At 44.5% G+C, this 17,432-nt stretch overlaps 1 protein-coding gene across 1 annotated transcript in view; it reads right to left on the bottom strand.

The window, feature by feature from the left end:
- The window catches only part of LOC140211868 (very long chain fatty acid elongase 6-like), a 126,802-nt gene that overhangs the window by 28,117 nt on the left and 81,253 nt on the right, over positions 1–17,432 (bottom strand). The window contains exon 2 of the mRNA XM_072282050.1: positions 600–731. Coding sequence (XP_072138151.1) covers positions 600–731 — 132 coding nt within the window. The remainder of the gene's footprint in view (positions 1–599; positions 732–17,432) is intronic.

The following is a 17,432-nucleotide window of genomic DNA, read 5'->3' as shown; positions in this document are numbered from 1 at the left end:
ATCCAAAAGATTTCAGGCACACTAACCTGAATAATGTCACTGTTCATTCACAGAAGAAGTAACTATCAACCTTTGCTTTAAATATACCCAATAACTTGGCCTCCACAGCTGTCTGTGGCAATGAATTCCACAAATTCACCACTCTCTGGTTACTGAAATTCCTCCTCATCTGTGTTCTAAAGAGACGCCCTTGTATTCTGAGGCTATGCCCTCTGGTTCTAGACTCCTCTCCCTGCCCTTCACCTCTGGAGTATGATATTGGCAACCAATAACAGACTTTGTTCCTGGAAGAATGCGGGATTGCACGAGGGAGCCTGACCAGAACACTTTTCAATTAGTGTATAAGTTCGATCTTGTAAGAGCTAAGAAGCTCTTTAAACCATCACAAGGAAGTCAAGAAGCACCAACAAGGATTTTCTGGGCCTCACTTTCTAATTTCACATTTAATTTTGCCTCAAAATCTTCAATTTTGCTCTGCCCTTCTGAGTTTGTAAGTTCAGTGGAAGCCGGGTTCAAAATTTGACTCATCTCTATTGCACAAGCTGAACCAAACCTATCAATTAAAAATTATAAACTGCCACAAAATATCAGTCACTCACCTGAATAATGCGAGGCTCAGTGACCACAAGACTAATGGTTTTCGAAGCTCAAATTTCCTTCGCTCTCTCATGTAATACTGCCCTGCAAAGATCAATGCAGCATAAACTGCAGAAAACAGGAACGACTTGCTCCTAATGAGAGAGGGGAAGAGATAATCGTTAATGCTAGATTGTTAAATCTTACACACAGTATTAATACAGAGGCTAGGCCAGTATCTGCTGGAGGTTAGATGAGTGAGAGACACTTCAGTGAGATACATAATATTATATCATAAGACCATAAGACACAGGAGCAGAATTAGGCCATTCAACCCAACAAGTCTGCTCCGCCATTTCATCATGGCTGATCCATTTCCCTCTCAACCCCATTCTCCTGCCTTTTCCTTGTAACCTTTCATGCCCTGACTAATCAAGAACGTAACAACCTCCACCTTAAATGCACCCAGTGACCTGGCCTCCACAGCCGCCTGTGGCAAAGAATTCCACAGATTCACCACCCTCTGGCTAAAGAAATTCCTTCTCCCAAAGTGCATGACCATGCACTTCCCAATACTGTATTCTATCTACCACTTCTTTGCCCATTCTCCTAATCTGTCTAAGTCCTTCTGCAGCCTCTCTGCTTCCTCAACCTATCTTCGTAATGTCTGCAAACTTGGCCATAAAGCCATCAATTTCATCATCCAAATCACTGAGGTACAACATAGAAAGAAGCAGTCCCAACACAGACCCCTATGGAACACTAGTCACCAGCAACCAATCCGAAAAAACTCCCTTTATTCCCAGACTTTGCCTCCTGCCAATGATCTTTCCATGTTCGTATCTTTCCTGTAATACACGGGTTCTTATTTTGTTTAGCAGCCTCAGATGCAGCACCTTGTCAAAGACCTTCTGAAAATCCAAGAAAATCCATCCACTGATTCTTCGTCTATTCTGCTTGTTATTTCTTCAAAAATCCCGAGGGGGTTTAACAGGCTAGGTGGCGAGGATGTTTCCACATGTGTGAGAATTTAGAATTAAGATTGACATCTTAAAAGTGTGAGGTTATCCACTTAAGGCAGAGAGTTTCTCCCAAACGTTCATTCATCACTTCCTCAAAGTGTGGTGGAAGCAGAGTCCTTGAACATTTTTAAGACATGGACACATAAATTCTTGCAAAGCTAGGAGTTAAGACATGGACACATAAATTCCTGCAGAGCTAGGAGGTATCACTGAGAGGTAGGTGGGGATTTGGTGTTGAGGGTCAGTCATGATCTTCAATAAATGGCAGGACAGGTACGAGGGGCCAACTGGCCTACTCATGCTCCCCATTCACCTGTTTGACGCAATTGTGTCTCAAAGTGTGGAAACAGCCCCCTTGGCTCAAATGGTCTATCCTGACGAAACTAGTCCAACTTGTAAGGGTACCCCAACGGGTCATTCCTATTAAATCTTTCCCGTCTCACCTTAAACTTATGCTCAGAGTCTTGATTCCCCAACCTTGGGAAACAGACTTCACCCTATCCCTGCTCCTCGTGACTTTATAGAGCTCTGTAAGATCACCTCTCAGTCTCCTAGGCTCCAAGGTGAAAAAAGATCTTAGCCTGTCCAAACTTCTCTGTAGGTGGCTAGCCTTCCTTAGCAAATGCAGCACCTAATTTGTTTTGGAATATTTTGCAGGCATACATAATCAAGGGGATAACAAGAATACCACTGGTCAAGGGAAAATTAGTGAACTGAATCACACGTTAATCTGCAGCCTCAGGTCCCAAGCCTCCCTCATCTTATCTCAACTCCCTTGCAGATCAGAGGTATTGTGTTACTGTGAGTTAGGTAGCTCTAATTGCAGGAAGATCAAAGCTATCCAGTCAAGGACAAATAATCCTGTAAATACATAAAACATGAAGGTTCTCACATTTCCCTATATTTGAGCAAATTATTCCATCTTTACAAAATAATTTGCAGTTTCAAACAAAAAAAATGGCCCTTTCATTGAAATATTTCTCCTTAATTAGGTTGTTAAAGGTAAGTAATTAAAACTCAGTGTTATGTAAGTCACTATAATCACTGTTTTAACAGTTACATTGTATTACTAAATTACATCTCAATGAGATACCAGAAATTTTCTTCATTCTTAGAACCATATCCAGCAAGAGTTGTTTGCCATCAACAAACCAGGAGGACAAATGAATACTATTGTATTATAGTATGTTAAATTCAACGATCGAGGATCAACTTTATTCACCAAGTACACTTACACGTATTAGGAATTTGCCGTGGTGTGTTGGCGCAACATGCGGCAAACAACATTCGACAATTATAAATAAAGAATTATATAAAGTTAGAGGTTAAAGTATAGATACAGAATAAAATGACATAAATACCAGCATGTATTTACAATATAAAATAAACTGCAGGTGATTCTGTCTACTCGGCATTAAGTGTACGGTCTATCTTCCAGACAGTACACTGATAATCCTATTAAGCAAAGTGAACGCCTTTTCCTGAATGTGTCAACTCCAGTGAAACATTATTATCTGGAAATGTTATACCTTCTAACAAGCCACTAAAGGTTTGATCCCAGTCACGCGATGTGTAAAAAAATCCAATGTCATTGCTATTAAACTTTATGAAGCGGTCTTGCAGAATAACTACTTGTGTCTTTGTGCCAGATAACTATAGGACCAGGGTGGCAGGGTGAGGATATGTCTCTACTAATGCAGGTGTAAGGTGCTCCTTCCCTCCGCTGGCCTGCAGGTCACCCTTGGGCAAGGTGTAGCACCTGCTTAGCCCCCCAATCAGGGTCACGTGAAGCCATGGAAGCAAGTGATGGATGGTTGTATGAGCAGCTGATGCATATCATAAGTCCTGGTTACGCGACCACTGACGCCAGGCAAACAATCTCTGAAGAGTACTGATAATGGCTGTGGTCACCTGTCTTGTGAAGGCACTGCCCAGAAGAAGGCAATGGCAAACCACTTCACTAAAAAAATTTGCCAAGAACGATCATGGTCACATACCATGATTGCCCACTCATACAACACAGCACATCATGACGATGAACCATAGGACACAAGCTTATATCTATGACTTCTAACCATTAATTTCTGATCTCGATAAGAAGCGAATCAGAAGAGTCAGATTTATTATCACTCACTTATGTGACATGAAATTAAGTGTTTTGCAGGAGAAGCACAGTACGAAGACATAAAATTACAATATGTTACGAAGTTAAGTAAATAGTGCAAAACAAAAGGAGGCAGAGCTCATGGGCCATTCAGAAATGATGGGGGGAGGCGCAGAGGAGCAGATTCAGAATTGCTGAGTGTAGGTCTTCAGCCTCCTGTCACTCCTCCCCAATGGTAGTAACCAGAAGAGGGTAATCCTCGATGGTAAAAATGTAGCACATAGAGCAGTATAGCAAAGTATGAACCCTTTGACCCACAATGTTGTGCTGACCTATATAAACCTACTCCATGATCAATCTAACCCTTCCCTCCTACACAACCCATAACCCTCCACGTTTCTTACATCCATGTGCCTAAGAGCCTTTTAAGTGTCTTTATTGTACCACACCCAGCAGTGGGTTCCAGTCACCCTCCATCTTCTGTGTAAAAGAACTATCTCTGACATCTGTACTAAACTTTCCTTGACTCATATTTAAAAAGTTGCCCTCTGGTATTGTCACGCTGCGAAAAGTGTGCAGGCTGCCTACCCTGGCTATGCCTCTCCTAAGCCCTATTGGCTATTTGGAGAACTGCACTGCTGGAGATCTCCATTTCAGTCAGAGCAGATCTGCTCTCCAGATTCTGTTCAGCGTGGGAAGGGTTCCACTCGTCATGGTCAGTACCCAGAACATATCTGCAGAAACAGTTGAGGACCAGTGATTTGTATAACATTCCTTGCTTGCCACTCAAATTCTCTTCAGTAGGTCCATGCTTCTGCCCCCAATCCCTAGTTCTAGGTATTTCTGGTGGAGAAATTCCTATTATGAATAGGAAAATGACCAGCCATCCTCAGTGCTATTACCACAGAACATTACAGCACAGAAACAGGCCTTTTGGCCCTTCTTGGCTGTGCCGAACCATTTTTCTGCCTAGTCCCACTGACCTGCACCTGGACCATATCCCTCCATACACCTCCCATCCATGTCCCTGTCCAAGTTTTTCTTAAATGTTAAAAGTGAGCCCGCATTTACCACTTCATCTGGCAGCTCATTCCACACTCCCACCACTCTCTGTGTGAAGAAGCTCCCCCTAATGTTCCCTTTAAACTTTTCCCCCTTCACCCTTAACCCATGTCCTCTGTTTTTTTTTCTCTCCTAGCCTCAGTGGAAAAAGCCTGCTTGCATTCACTCTATCTATACCCATCATAATTTTATATACCTCTATCAAATCTCCCCTCATTCTTCTACGCTCCAGGGAATAAAGTCCTAACCTATTCAACCTTTCTCTGTAACTCAGTTTCTCAAGTCCCGGCAACATCCTTGTAAACCTACTCTGCGCTCTTTCAACCTTATTAATATCCTTCCTGTAATTTGGTGACCAAAACTGTACACAATACTCCAAATTTGGCCTCACCAATGTCTTATACAACCTCTCCATGACATTCCAACTCTTAATACTTCTGATTTATAAAGGCCAACATACCAAAAGCTCTCTTTATGACCGTATCTACCTGTGACGCCACTCTTAGGGAATTTTGTATCTGTATTCTCACGGTTTCACTCAGGACTTAAAGAGCTTTGAACGGAAATGAAAACTGTGTGAGCAGTGGACATCCACACTTCTGTCCTTATGGTTAGATGAAGCAGAAGAAGGTGTTTGGCCTTCAGACAGTGATGTCCTGGGATGGACCTATAGTCTTCTACAATATCAACGGCTAAATATCAGACTGTTCCTGCCTGAGGAAGTTTAATTCTTCCTCATGCAAACTGCAAGTTTTCTACTTGCTCCAGTGCTGCCTCTCCATCCTTCATAAAGGCAGGAAAGTGAAGTTAAAAAAAACCTACAGGACTTTGGGTAAAATGCACCATCATTAAAGGATGCAGCTAGTTCAGCAATTCACTGCTGAAACTACAATTAGTCGCACTAATGTGCAGAAGCTGATACCCACGAATTCTGCTGTGCAGAAGAGAAGGAAGAATGCCCTGGGCCCCTCTCCAAATATATATATTTTAATTTATTTAGACAGACAACATGGCAACATCCTTCTGGCTCAACGAGTCCGCACCACCCAATTATATCCATGTGGCAAATTAACCTCTAACCCATAGGCCTTTGGAATGTGGGAGGAAACCCGAGCACCCAGAGGAAACCCATGTGGTCCTGGGGAGAACGTACAAAGTCCTTACAGACAACAGCGGAACTGAAGGCAGGTCGCTGGCACCGTAATAGTGTTACACTAACCACTACACTAGTTGAGATGGGTAAAATAATAAGGGGCAGAGTTCGGGTGAGTGCACTCAGTATTTTTCCCACGGCTGGCAAAATGAAGAATAGAGGGCAGAGGAGAAGATGAAGGTGAGAGGGGAAGATTTAAAAGGAATTTGAGGGGAAACTTCTTTCACACAAAGGGTGGTATCTATGTAGAATAAGCTGCCAGAGAAGTTGAGGCAGGAACAGTAACAATGTTTAAAAGATATGGACAGAAGAAGATTAGAAAGTTCGAGGAGAAATGCTGGGAAATGGGATTATCTTGGAAAAGGCATCTTAGTTGGTATAGATCACCTGGGCTGTAGGGCCTGATTCAGTACTGTATAAGGCTATGACCATGTAACACAATACTAGCACCTGTAGTGATGATCACCATGGAACCAAGCCACCGTAAATACCCAAACTGGTTCACTGATGTCCTTGCACTGTCTGGCCTATGTGTGACTCCAAATCCATCCATTTGATGCCTCAAGAAGCTGACATCCATCTTTAAGGACCCCTCTCACCCAGGTCATGATTTGTTCTCATTGCTACTATCAGGGAGGGAGTACAGAAGCCTGCAGGCACACACTCAACGATACAGGAACAGCTTCTTCCCCTCTGCCATCTGATTTCTGAATGGACAATGAACCCATGAACACCACCTCACTACTTTTTAAAAAAAAAATATTTCTGATTCTGATAGTGGACTTCTAACTGCCCACCAAAACATTTCAGCAAGCTGGTTCGTTCAGGGAAAATACAGGATAACAATCTCTGTTAAACTGGTAACTATATGCCATATATATATATATATATATATATATATATATCTGTTTTCTGTCTTGAAATTTAATTTGTACTTCATTTCCACAGCTGTCAATGATGCAAGTTGAACACTTGCCTCTGGGTAATCAGTCCAGGTCTCCAGGTTACTAAATGAGTGACGTAAACACTAATCTACCAGAGCGCACCATCACCTCCCTTGACCCCTTTTCAATTACTGATCATTCTGAGAGTAGCAGAGCGTGCTAATTTAAGGTTGCAGACAAGAAGTACCGCTGGGGAAATTTGAACATCTTTCTGAATGCAATGAGTAGTGATAACCTGGAAAGGGGAAGCTGTGAGGGTGGCAGAATGTAAACAATCGTAAGATTTCCAAAGGAAAGCAAGCAGCACTCAAGGGAAATAAATGAGCAAGGCCATGGAGCAAGAATGAGGAATGAAGCTGACTGGATTGTGCAGAGACCTGTCTTCACTCCTGACCTCCAGACCTATTTTGTGTGGAATTTCCTTGTAAAATTGCACATGGATTTCTCCCTGTCCCAGATTCCCTCCCACCTCACAAAAACATACAAGCTCGTAGGTTAGGCTGCTAGGTCACTCTGAACTGGCCCTAATGCATGGGCAACTAGGGATGGGCAATAAATGCTGGCTTAGCTGGCAATGCCCACATCCTATAAGATGAATAAATTTTTTTAAAAAGTGGTAGGGTATGCGGGCAAATTCTTGGAATGTAAGAAGATCTAACCCAGACCCAAAACGCCTCCTCATAGTCAAGAAGGCACAACAGTAGCTACACTTTCTAAGGAGACTGAGGCATGTAAAGCTCCAAACCCCCATTCCAACACCTTTCTACAGGAGCACCATTGAGAGTGTTACTGCATTATTGTGTGGTACGAAAGCTGCAAGGCATCAGACTGCAAAACCCTACAGAAGATAGTTAAAAACTGCGGAGAGGATCACAATTGTCTCCCTCCCCCGCTACTGGTAACACTTAACAGGAGCATTGTTGAGGATCCCTGCTATTACTGACTCATTCAATTATTCTGTGCCATGTTGTATGACATGGGCAATCCTGGACTTTCCATGACCATGATTGTTCTTGGCAAACTTTTCTACAGAAATGGTTTGCCATTGCCTTCTGGGCAGTGTCTTTACAAGAGGCTGACGTTTCAGGCCGAGACCTTTCATCAGTACTGGAGAGGAAGGGGGAAGATGCCAGAATGAAAAGGTGGAGGGGGGGTGAGGGAAAGGAGGGCAAGCTCGAAGGTGACAGGTGAAGCCAGGGAAAGGGCTGGAGATGAAGGAATCTGACAAGAGAGGATAGTGGACCATAGGAGAAAGGAGAAGGGAAGAAGGAGGGGCACCAGGGGGAGGTGAAAGGCATGTGAGGAGAACAGGTAAGAGGTCACTTGGGGAATAGAAGAAGAGCACAGTCTGGATCTACTGTACATCCATGGCATGATGACTGATGCATCAGCATATCTGCCACATGCGGATTCCAGAGGAGAAGGCTGGACATGATGCGAATGCTCAGCAGTATACTGGAGATTGCCCCTTCTCAGCTCCCTCCATAGAAGGCATCCTACCTGGATGCATCATGGCTTGGAACGGCAACTGCTCTGCCCGTGATCGCAAGAAACTGCAGGGAGTTGTGCTTTTGTTTTGGAATCAGTACTTGCTGCCAACGTTGTGTCAATCAGTGATGGGACCCACAGTACCCTGTTTCCCTGAAAGCAAGAGGAGCATAAAGTTGCCCATTATAATGTTCAACTCTGAACGACTCACTGAGAAATCCCTGTCGTCAGCTTCTGAGAGGCAGGCACAGGTAGTTATGATTGATTTCAACTGGATGCTTATAACAAATGTTTGCCCTGCCCCACAGCGGGAAGCATTACAGGCTTATCTCGCTGTCTGTCCTCCCAAAGCTATCAAGAGCACGAACAACAGTGTCCTGACCGGCTGCATCACCATCTGGTAAGGAAATTGCAATGCATCAAATCACAAGTCCCTGCAATGGATAGCAAAGACTACCGAAAACATCACCACCCCCCTCCCCCACCACTCAGGGCACACATCAGAAGCATTGTAAACGCAGCACCCCCAGCATTGTCAAAGACGCCTCCCACTCCTCCCACAGTCTCTTTGACCTCCTGCCATCAGCCAGAAGACACCACAGCTTAACAATCAGAACTGTCAGGCTGGGTAACAGCTTCTTCCCCCAGGCTGTTAGGCTTAACACCCTGCTGTCACCCAGCACCTAAGTACATTGTGCCTGTGCTTCTCCCTCAACTCCCCAGCTCACAGACCCACTCTCCCCCTGCACCGGTCACTATTCACCTATTATTCCTGCGTTTCACCTACTTACACAATTGTTTGTTTTATTCTAATAGTGCCAGTAACATTATACTGTCCTACATAAACATGCACCTCACACTTTATATCAGCCTGTCAATCTTCAGGCTCTGTCATACAGGGACTTGTTCTAATATTATTTGGTGACCATACGTTCTGTCGTAACCATGTGAGCTCTGTGTGACTGTATGCACCTTTGCCAAAGAGGAACGATGTTTCATTCAGCTGTATACAGGTGTGTGGTTCAATGATAATAAACTTGAGCTTGACTTCACCTGCCTTCAGATGAGGAAGCAACCTGCTGTCAGGAACTGCACCAACAATTCTAAAGCAAGATTATCCAGGATAATTAATTCAGAGCAGTCAGAATTGGGGCCAAGGCTTTTGAATTTGTTCAAGTGAATCACATTTATAACCTGAATTAGTGAAAAGTGACTTATATCATCTGCAAGTATTTACTAACAGCTGCAAAGACACTTAGTCCCTGGGGTTTGAATCATCTCTCCTCTCTCTCCCTCTTGTATGCTGCCCCCAGAGGAAAGTACTGAATTTTCTTTCTTTCTCTCCTTCTCCCTTCCATCTCTCTCTTTCCTCCCCTCTCCCTCTCCTTTTCCCTCCCATCTCTCTCTCCCTCCCCCGACCCCCCCAACACCCCCACCAACACCACCACCCTCCCCCCACTCCTCTCCCCCTCTCGCTCAATGCTGTCGGAGGATGACTGAACTTAGCCAAACTGAATATGCCTGGACTGGTTCGATAATTTGTACTTTGCTGTTTTATACTCTTGTTTTTCTGTTTCTTTTTTTGTTGTTTGTGTGATTTGTTCTTTTTTTTGGCACTTTGGGGGTTTGATGTTTTTTCTTTGAATGGGTTTCATGGTTTTCTTTTTTTGCTTGATGGCCGTCTGCAGGGAAGACAAATCTCAGGGTTGTATACTGCATACATACTTTGATAATAAATGTAATTTGAATCTTTGAATTTAGTTACTTGTAGCTTAGATTAACTAGACAGACGCCGGGAAATAGCAACAATAACGCTGCATTCAGAATTAAAAATTACGTGGAGACGGACAAAACTGAGAATTTTCAGTGAAGATTGGGGGAGAACAGGATGCAAATTTTGGTTTTAAGGCCACCAGACGATGCAATTTAGTTAGTGATAATTAATGAATTGCTGTAGTGGTTAGCACAATGCTTTACACTACCAGTGACACAGGTTCAATTCCCGCTGCTGCCTGTAAAGTGCTTGTATGTTCTCCCCGTGATAACATGGGTTTCCTCCAGGTTCTCCAGTTTACTCCCACACTCCAAAGACAAACCAGGTAGTTGGTTAATTGGTCATTGTAAATTGTCCTGTGATTGGGCTAGGGTTGAATTGGCGGACTGCTGGGTGGCGTGGCTAGAAGGGCTGGAAAGCTGTATTCTGTGCTATATCTCAATAAAATAAAATAATAAATTCTACCATGCAGAGCGTTCTCCTGTGTATATATTCTGCTCTATGCACTTAAGGCAAAATTCAGGAAATGTTAAGCTCACTAATATGTGTTGCTTTTGCCTGAAGAGAATAAATTAAAATGGAGAGGGCATGTGAAGATGGAATAGTTACCTCCACTTAGCCCTCCAGCCTGCACTACCAATCCCCAGCAAGCTACCACCGTGATACTCCCAGTGGAGTTCAGCATTTATTGCCATCAAGTGACCAGTAGTCAAGTATTCAATGTAAAGATATAGTGTCACGCCTTTATAGCATTGTTCCTAATGCATTTATGGCTTCAGCAATATTACATTGATGCATCTTCTTCCTCGTGTTGTTGCCAATGGCCTGAAATGAATGGCAGATGGGGAAAGGACGATGCTCAGCAGAGGCACTGAAGGACTTCCCCAATTGTGACCCCCAGTTCCTCTTTCCCAACATTGGCTGGCATCTCTTTGCTATAAAGGATCTAAGGTGTCCAGCTGGTAGGTCACGGCCAGAATTCAACCAATAAGTCTGGGAATTCTGCATTTATTCAGGGATTCCAAAATCAGCCAACACTTACCTTGTGAAAACACAGGTATATTCAGACCACCTGTGACTATCCACAGCTCCTTCGTTTTATAAATCAGTCATAACTTTATATCAGTATTGTTAGCCAGACATTACTCATTATAAACAAGAGAGAACCTACAGGTGCTGGAAATCCAAGCAACAGACCCAAAATGCTGGAGGAACTCAGCAGGCCAGGCAGCATCTACGGGAAAGAGTACCACTGATGTCTCAGCCCGAAACGTCGACTGTACTTTTTTCCCCATAGATGCTGCCTGGCCTGCTGAGCTCCTCCAGCAATTTGTACGTATTACTCATTATAATTTTTCCATATACTTCTTGTTTAACGGATTAAATAGCAGCGGGAATTGAACCCGGGTTGCTGGTACTGTAAAGCATTGTGCGAACCACTATGCTACTGCGCCACCCCTTACATGACTGTACTGTTTGATGGGAAGGCAGTGACCAGTGGGGCTGTATTGCTCACTCTGGCCCTCTTCTACAAACTCTGAGCTGATTTATAAGAGTTGGCCCAACAATGGCTCACGGTTCCAGAAGCCGTGCCAGTAGGCATGGAGAAGACCAGCGATCCCAGGTGGGAGACTGGCCCTGGGTCGGAGGTCCGTACAGTGAGTCCCAGGTATGGGCCGGAGGCGCAAGGGTTGAAAACTCCCCAGGTCACTCGGGTCAGAAGTCTGTTCTAGTCTGGAAGTCATAGTCACAGTCATAGTCATAGTCATACTTTATTGATCCCGGGGGAAATTGGCTTTCGTTACAGTTGAACCATAAATAATAAATAGTAATATGTAAATTATGCCAGTAAATTAAGAAATAAGTCCAGGACCAGCCTATTGGCTCAGGATGTCTGACCCTCCAAGGGAGGAGTTGTAAAGTTTCATGGCCATAGGCAGGAATGACTTCCTATGACGCTCTGTGCTGCATCTTGGTGGAATGAGTCTCTGGCTGAATGTACTCCCGTGCCCACCCAGTACATTATGTAGTGGATGGGAGACATTGGCCAAGATGGCATGCAACTTGGACAGCATCCTCTTTTCAGACACCACCGTGAGAGAGTCCAGTTTCATCCCCACAACATCACTGGCCTTACGAATGAGTTTGTTGATTCTGTTGGTGTCTGCTACCCTCAGCATGCTGCCCCAGCACACAACAGCAAACATGATAGCACTGGCCACCACAGACCTGTAGAACATCCTCAGCATCGTCCGGCAGATGTTGACGCCCAAAGGTCAAACCCAGCAAAGTCCGAAGGTTGAAGTTCACAGCACTGTGAAGCTGAGGTAGAAAGCTGAAGAAGTCCAGAGTACTGAGAGACTGAAGTAGAAGCCCGAAGGTCAAAGACCCAAGACAGAGGTCTGAAGCCGTGACAAGGGCCGGAAGGAGTCAGAGGGCCAGGATCGCCGGGGCTGGAAGTCCACGTGAGTCCAAAGGTTGAACCCATGGCAAGTCCTGGGGTGAAAGTTGGAGGACCAATGTCTGCAAGTCTGAAAATGCAAGAACAAGGGTTCTAGGCCGGCAAGTAGCCTGTCCTGAGGTTGGAGGCCTATGTGTGTGTGCGAGTGGGTGGGTGGGAAAAGGGTGAGTGTCTTGCCGTTGTTGTTTGTTTCCTTCGAGTTGTTGCTGGCTGTGTGCTTCTGCAGAATGTGGTGAGCATGCTATGTTGGTGCTGGAAGGCATGGGAATACTTGCAAGCTGCACTCGGCACATCCTTGGGAGTATTGTCAGACATCCCACCCTGCAAAAACTCATTTCAGGCAGGTAGCAGCCCTGCCCCCCACAACCCCATATATCCCACCCGCTCCCCGTCGACCTCCAAGGGTGTATGTAATACTTTGTTTAGTGATTTTGTCTAATCTGTAAACCAAGTTGGGTATATGCAGAAAATGTGACATTAAAATATGTACTTATATTATATATTATATTATCATGTTTATTCTACTACAACTTTAAGCAAGTCTACAGGGAGTTTGGCGTCATCATGCAGGACATCAATAGAGTAGCTCCTTAGCAGCTAGCCAGCTAGTTTAAATAACGTTAGCTATGCTAATGAACGAATGACACCTGTTAAACTCACCTCAACATGTCACTTTTGCAATCTCCATCTCCCTCTCCCTCTCCCAAAAATCGATTTGTGGGATATTGTATATAATTTCCAGGCATCAGGGAGCCACTATCAATATGCGGGAGACTCCCAGAAATTCCGGGAGAGGTGGGATGTCTGCATTGCAAACATTTCACTCTACTTCTAGTATATTTGATGAATAAATCTCAACCTAATAGCTCTTATTTCCGTGCAGATTCGGCTAATCCTCAGTCACCAGCCCTTCCCCCAACCTAACTAAAGAACTTATTTCTGCATTAGAATGTAAGCCCGATCATGCGTTTCCCAAAACTATCAGTCAGCTGCAGGAAGACAGTTTTGTTAGCTGCTATGTCCAATTGATCTTCTGCTGATTATTCCACAATGAGATTCTGGAACTGGGCTTTAAAGTCTGGCTAGAGAATAGATAGTTGATGTCTTGCCAAAGTGTATTTTAGCTTTTTCAAAGTCACACTCCTACATTATTAATTGCTGCACACAGATACAAATTAGATTATTAAATCTGGGATAGGGAATTTACAGGCACGGGCGATTTCATGGGAAGGTATGACGTTTATCACCTTATTCCTTCACCAATTGGAACGAAAGTGAGGAAGAAGAGTGTCGGTTTATAGCATGGGTTTCCCAGAGTGCTCCGGTTTCCTCTCACATGCCAAAGAGGGACTGCAAAGTTCACTGGTAGCTATACCCGCCAGTGTAGATTCCTGGATGGCAGGGTGGAGATACATCTCAACCGAAGTGGACAGTCCACCTTCCCTCTGCTAGTCTGCAGGTCACCCTTCAGCAAGGTGTAGCACCTGCTTAGCCTTCCATCCCCCACCCGATCAGGGCCACGCAAAGCCACTGGAGGAGATGGCGGACAGGCATATGAGCAGCTGGTGCATATCACAAGTCCCGGTTATGTGACCACTGATGCCAGGCAGACCATCTCCAAAGAGTATTGATAATGGAAGATGGTCACCCATCTTCTAAAGACACTGCCCAGAAGAAGGCAGTGGCAAAACATCATACAACATGGCATGTAATCATGAGTGTTGGTTTTTGGCAGACAGAATCAAAAGTGAGCTTATGTTTGTGACTCAAAAAGAGTAAGTTACAGGGTACAGGAAAATAGTCATAGTCATAGTCATAGCCATAGTCATACTTTATTGATCCCGGGGGAAATTGGTTTTCATTACAGTTGCACCATAAATAATAAATAGTAATAAAACCATAAATAGTTAAATAGTAATATGTAAATTATGCCAGGAAATAAGTGCAGGACCAGCCTATTGGCTCAGGATGTCTGACCCTCCAAGGGAGGAGTTGTAAAGTTTGATGGCCACAGGCAGGAATGACTTCCTATGACGCTCTGTGTTGCATCTCGGTGGAATGAGTCTCTGGCTGAATGTACTCCTGTGCCCAACCAGTCCATTATGTAGTAGATGAGAGACATTGTCCAAGATGGCATGCAACTTGGACAGCATCCTCTTTTCAGACACCACCGTCAGAGAGTCCAGTTCCATCCCCACAACATCACGAATGAGTTTGTTGATTCTGTTGATGTCTGCTACCCTCAGCCTGCTGCCCCAGCACACAACAGCAAACATGATCGCACTGGCCACCACAGACTCGTAGAGCATCCTCAGCATCGTCCGGCAGATGTTAAAGGACCTCAGTCTCCTCAGGAAATAGAGACGGCTCTGACCCTTCTTGTAGACAGCCTCAGTGTTCTTTGACCAGTCCAGTTTATTGTCAATTCGCATCCCCAGGTATTTGTAACTCTCCACCATGTCTACACTGACCCCCTGGATGGAAACCGGGGTCACCGGTACCTTAGCTCTCCTCAGGTCTACCACCAGCTCCTTACTCTTTTTCACATTAAGCTGCAGATATTTCTGCTTACACCATGTGACAAAGTTTCCTACCGTAGTCCTGTACTCAGCCTCATCTCCCTTGCTGGTGCTTCCAACTATGGTAGAATCATCAGAAAACTTCTGAAAACTTCAGAAAACTGTAGAAAAACTTGCCAATGACAATCATGTTCATGAGGCCTTGATCACCTACTTCAGATGACACAGCACATAATGCTGATACCCTCCAACGGACATGTGAGAACTGATGTCTTCCTCACCTCGCTGACTCGAACTGTATACAGGACTCTGAGAGGGGAGTAAGGTGGCAGGATGAAGCTTTGGCATGAATTGTTTTGATCTGAACTGGGCTGATTAGATTAATTAGATAATATCATCCAGTATCTTATCACCTTTGATCAGAAACTGCAAGGCCATTCCAACTTTGAGAGTCACTCCAGTTCCAATATTTTAACTCCAAGTTCAAGAGTAATTGTCATTCAACCATACACATGAATACAGCCAAACGGAATACTGGATGGCAGGGTGTAGACACAGAGTGCAGTTCCTCTGGGGCCAAGGTGTAAAACATAGAACCAACAGCACACTAAGCAGAAAAACACACAGGTACGAAAACAACACAGGGTAGATAAAAATAATAATGAAGTCATGGCCTGTAGATTGATGGTGCATGGGATGTTGCCCTGGAGCCACATTTCTGCAGGAACAAGCACGTAGCAGTTCCTCATATTGCACTGTGCAACCGCAGGCAAACATAGTGCAGCTGTCTCCCACTGAGCAGCATTGATGAAAAGGGAAAGCCTCCCGACCCGCAGGGAATCCAGCGACACAAAGGCAGCTCCGGCCACTCCTTCCTCAGCAGCCGCAACAGGCTACCCTGAGGCATGAATGAGGGTCTCATCCGTGCCACAACTGAGGCCACACAGCTCCCCTGCTGTCGACCTTGCCAATGAACTGGTCAACTGGACTCACAGTATTCTACATTACTAATGTCCAACAGGGTCTTGTGATCACAAAATCACCCAAGGAAATCACCTGTACCATCCACTGGATCACCCACACCTCCGCACGCTGCCTCTGTCACTTTCTTCCCTGGGCGGCTGAAGCAGGCTGCAATACAGTGTGCAACAAGTCCAGCTCCACCGCCATCCACCAACTCGCTAGTGTGGTAGACCTGCAGTACTAGATATTCTGGATAACCAGCAGTGTCTGGCGATCATGAAAAATATGTGAAGGAGAAAGAGTCACACCTTTGGTAGGACGCAGAGAGACAGGTGCATCTGAGCGCACCGCCTTCTGACCAAATTATTCAAATTAGATTGGAAGATTCATTATGAACATTCAAATTAGGAGCCAATCACCCAGAGGCATGAATGAGGGTCTGGTCTGTGCCACAACTGAGACCACGCAGCCCCCCAGCCATTAGTCTCACCAATGAGCCAGTGAATCGGACTTACAGTATTCTATATTACCAATGTCCAGGAGGATCTTGCCATCACAACAAAAACATCCAAGACAATCACCTGTCCTGTCCATTGGATCGCACACCATCCAAATCATGCTTTGTTCTCATTCCTAGCATCAGGAAGGAGGTACAGAAGCCTTAAGGCACACACTCAACGATTCAGGAACAGCTTCTTCCCCTCTGCCATCTGAGTTTTGAGCCCGTGAACACTACCTCACTTTTATTATCTCTGCTTTCGCACTACTTATTGATACAGTATATATTCACACTTACTGTAGTTCAGTCTTTTACCCATTATTATACATTGCATTGTGCTGCTGCCACGAAGACAACGAATTTCATGACGTATGCCAGTGATATTAAACCTGATTCTGATTCATCGGCCCCTCGGTCTCACTCTGCCTCTTAAAAAGATCATAGCTGATCAGACTGTGACCTCAATTCACTTTGATTGTCTGTTTAAAAGCAAAGCCCGAGTGAAAGGGTCTTTCTTACCTCTGTGGAATATATGTGCATAATTGATATTCTGTGTGTTGCCTGTACCAACCTGCCTGTAATGCTGCGCAAGCAAGTTTTTCATTGTACTTGTACCTCACCGTACTTGTCCTTTTGTCAATAAACTTGACTTTGCTTTGACTTAAAGCTCCAATAATCCAGCATCCTTGAGACTTTGGTGGTGTCAGGCAAAATGATTTTCCGGGCTATTAGATGTTACTGCTAATAACAACACTACACACATTTATTTCACTTCATTAACTTCTTCTAGTGAACCTGATGCATTTTAAGGAAGGAGGACAATATACTCTGGATCCCAGCTTTATCAACAAACCTGCACACGTTCCT

This window comes from Mobula birostris, chromosome 18, assembly GCF_030028105.1.
Source record: "Mobula birostris isolate sMobBir1 chromosome 18, sMobBir1.hap1, whole genome shotgun sequence".
NCBI lineage: Eukaryota > Metazoa > Chordata > Chondrichthyes > Myliobatiformes > Myliobatidae > Mobula > Mobula birostris.
This window is presented reverse-complemented; position numbering and strand designations above follow the sequence as displayed.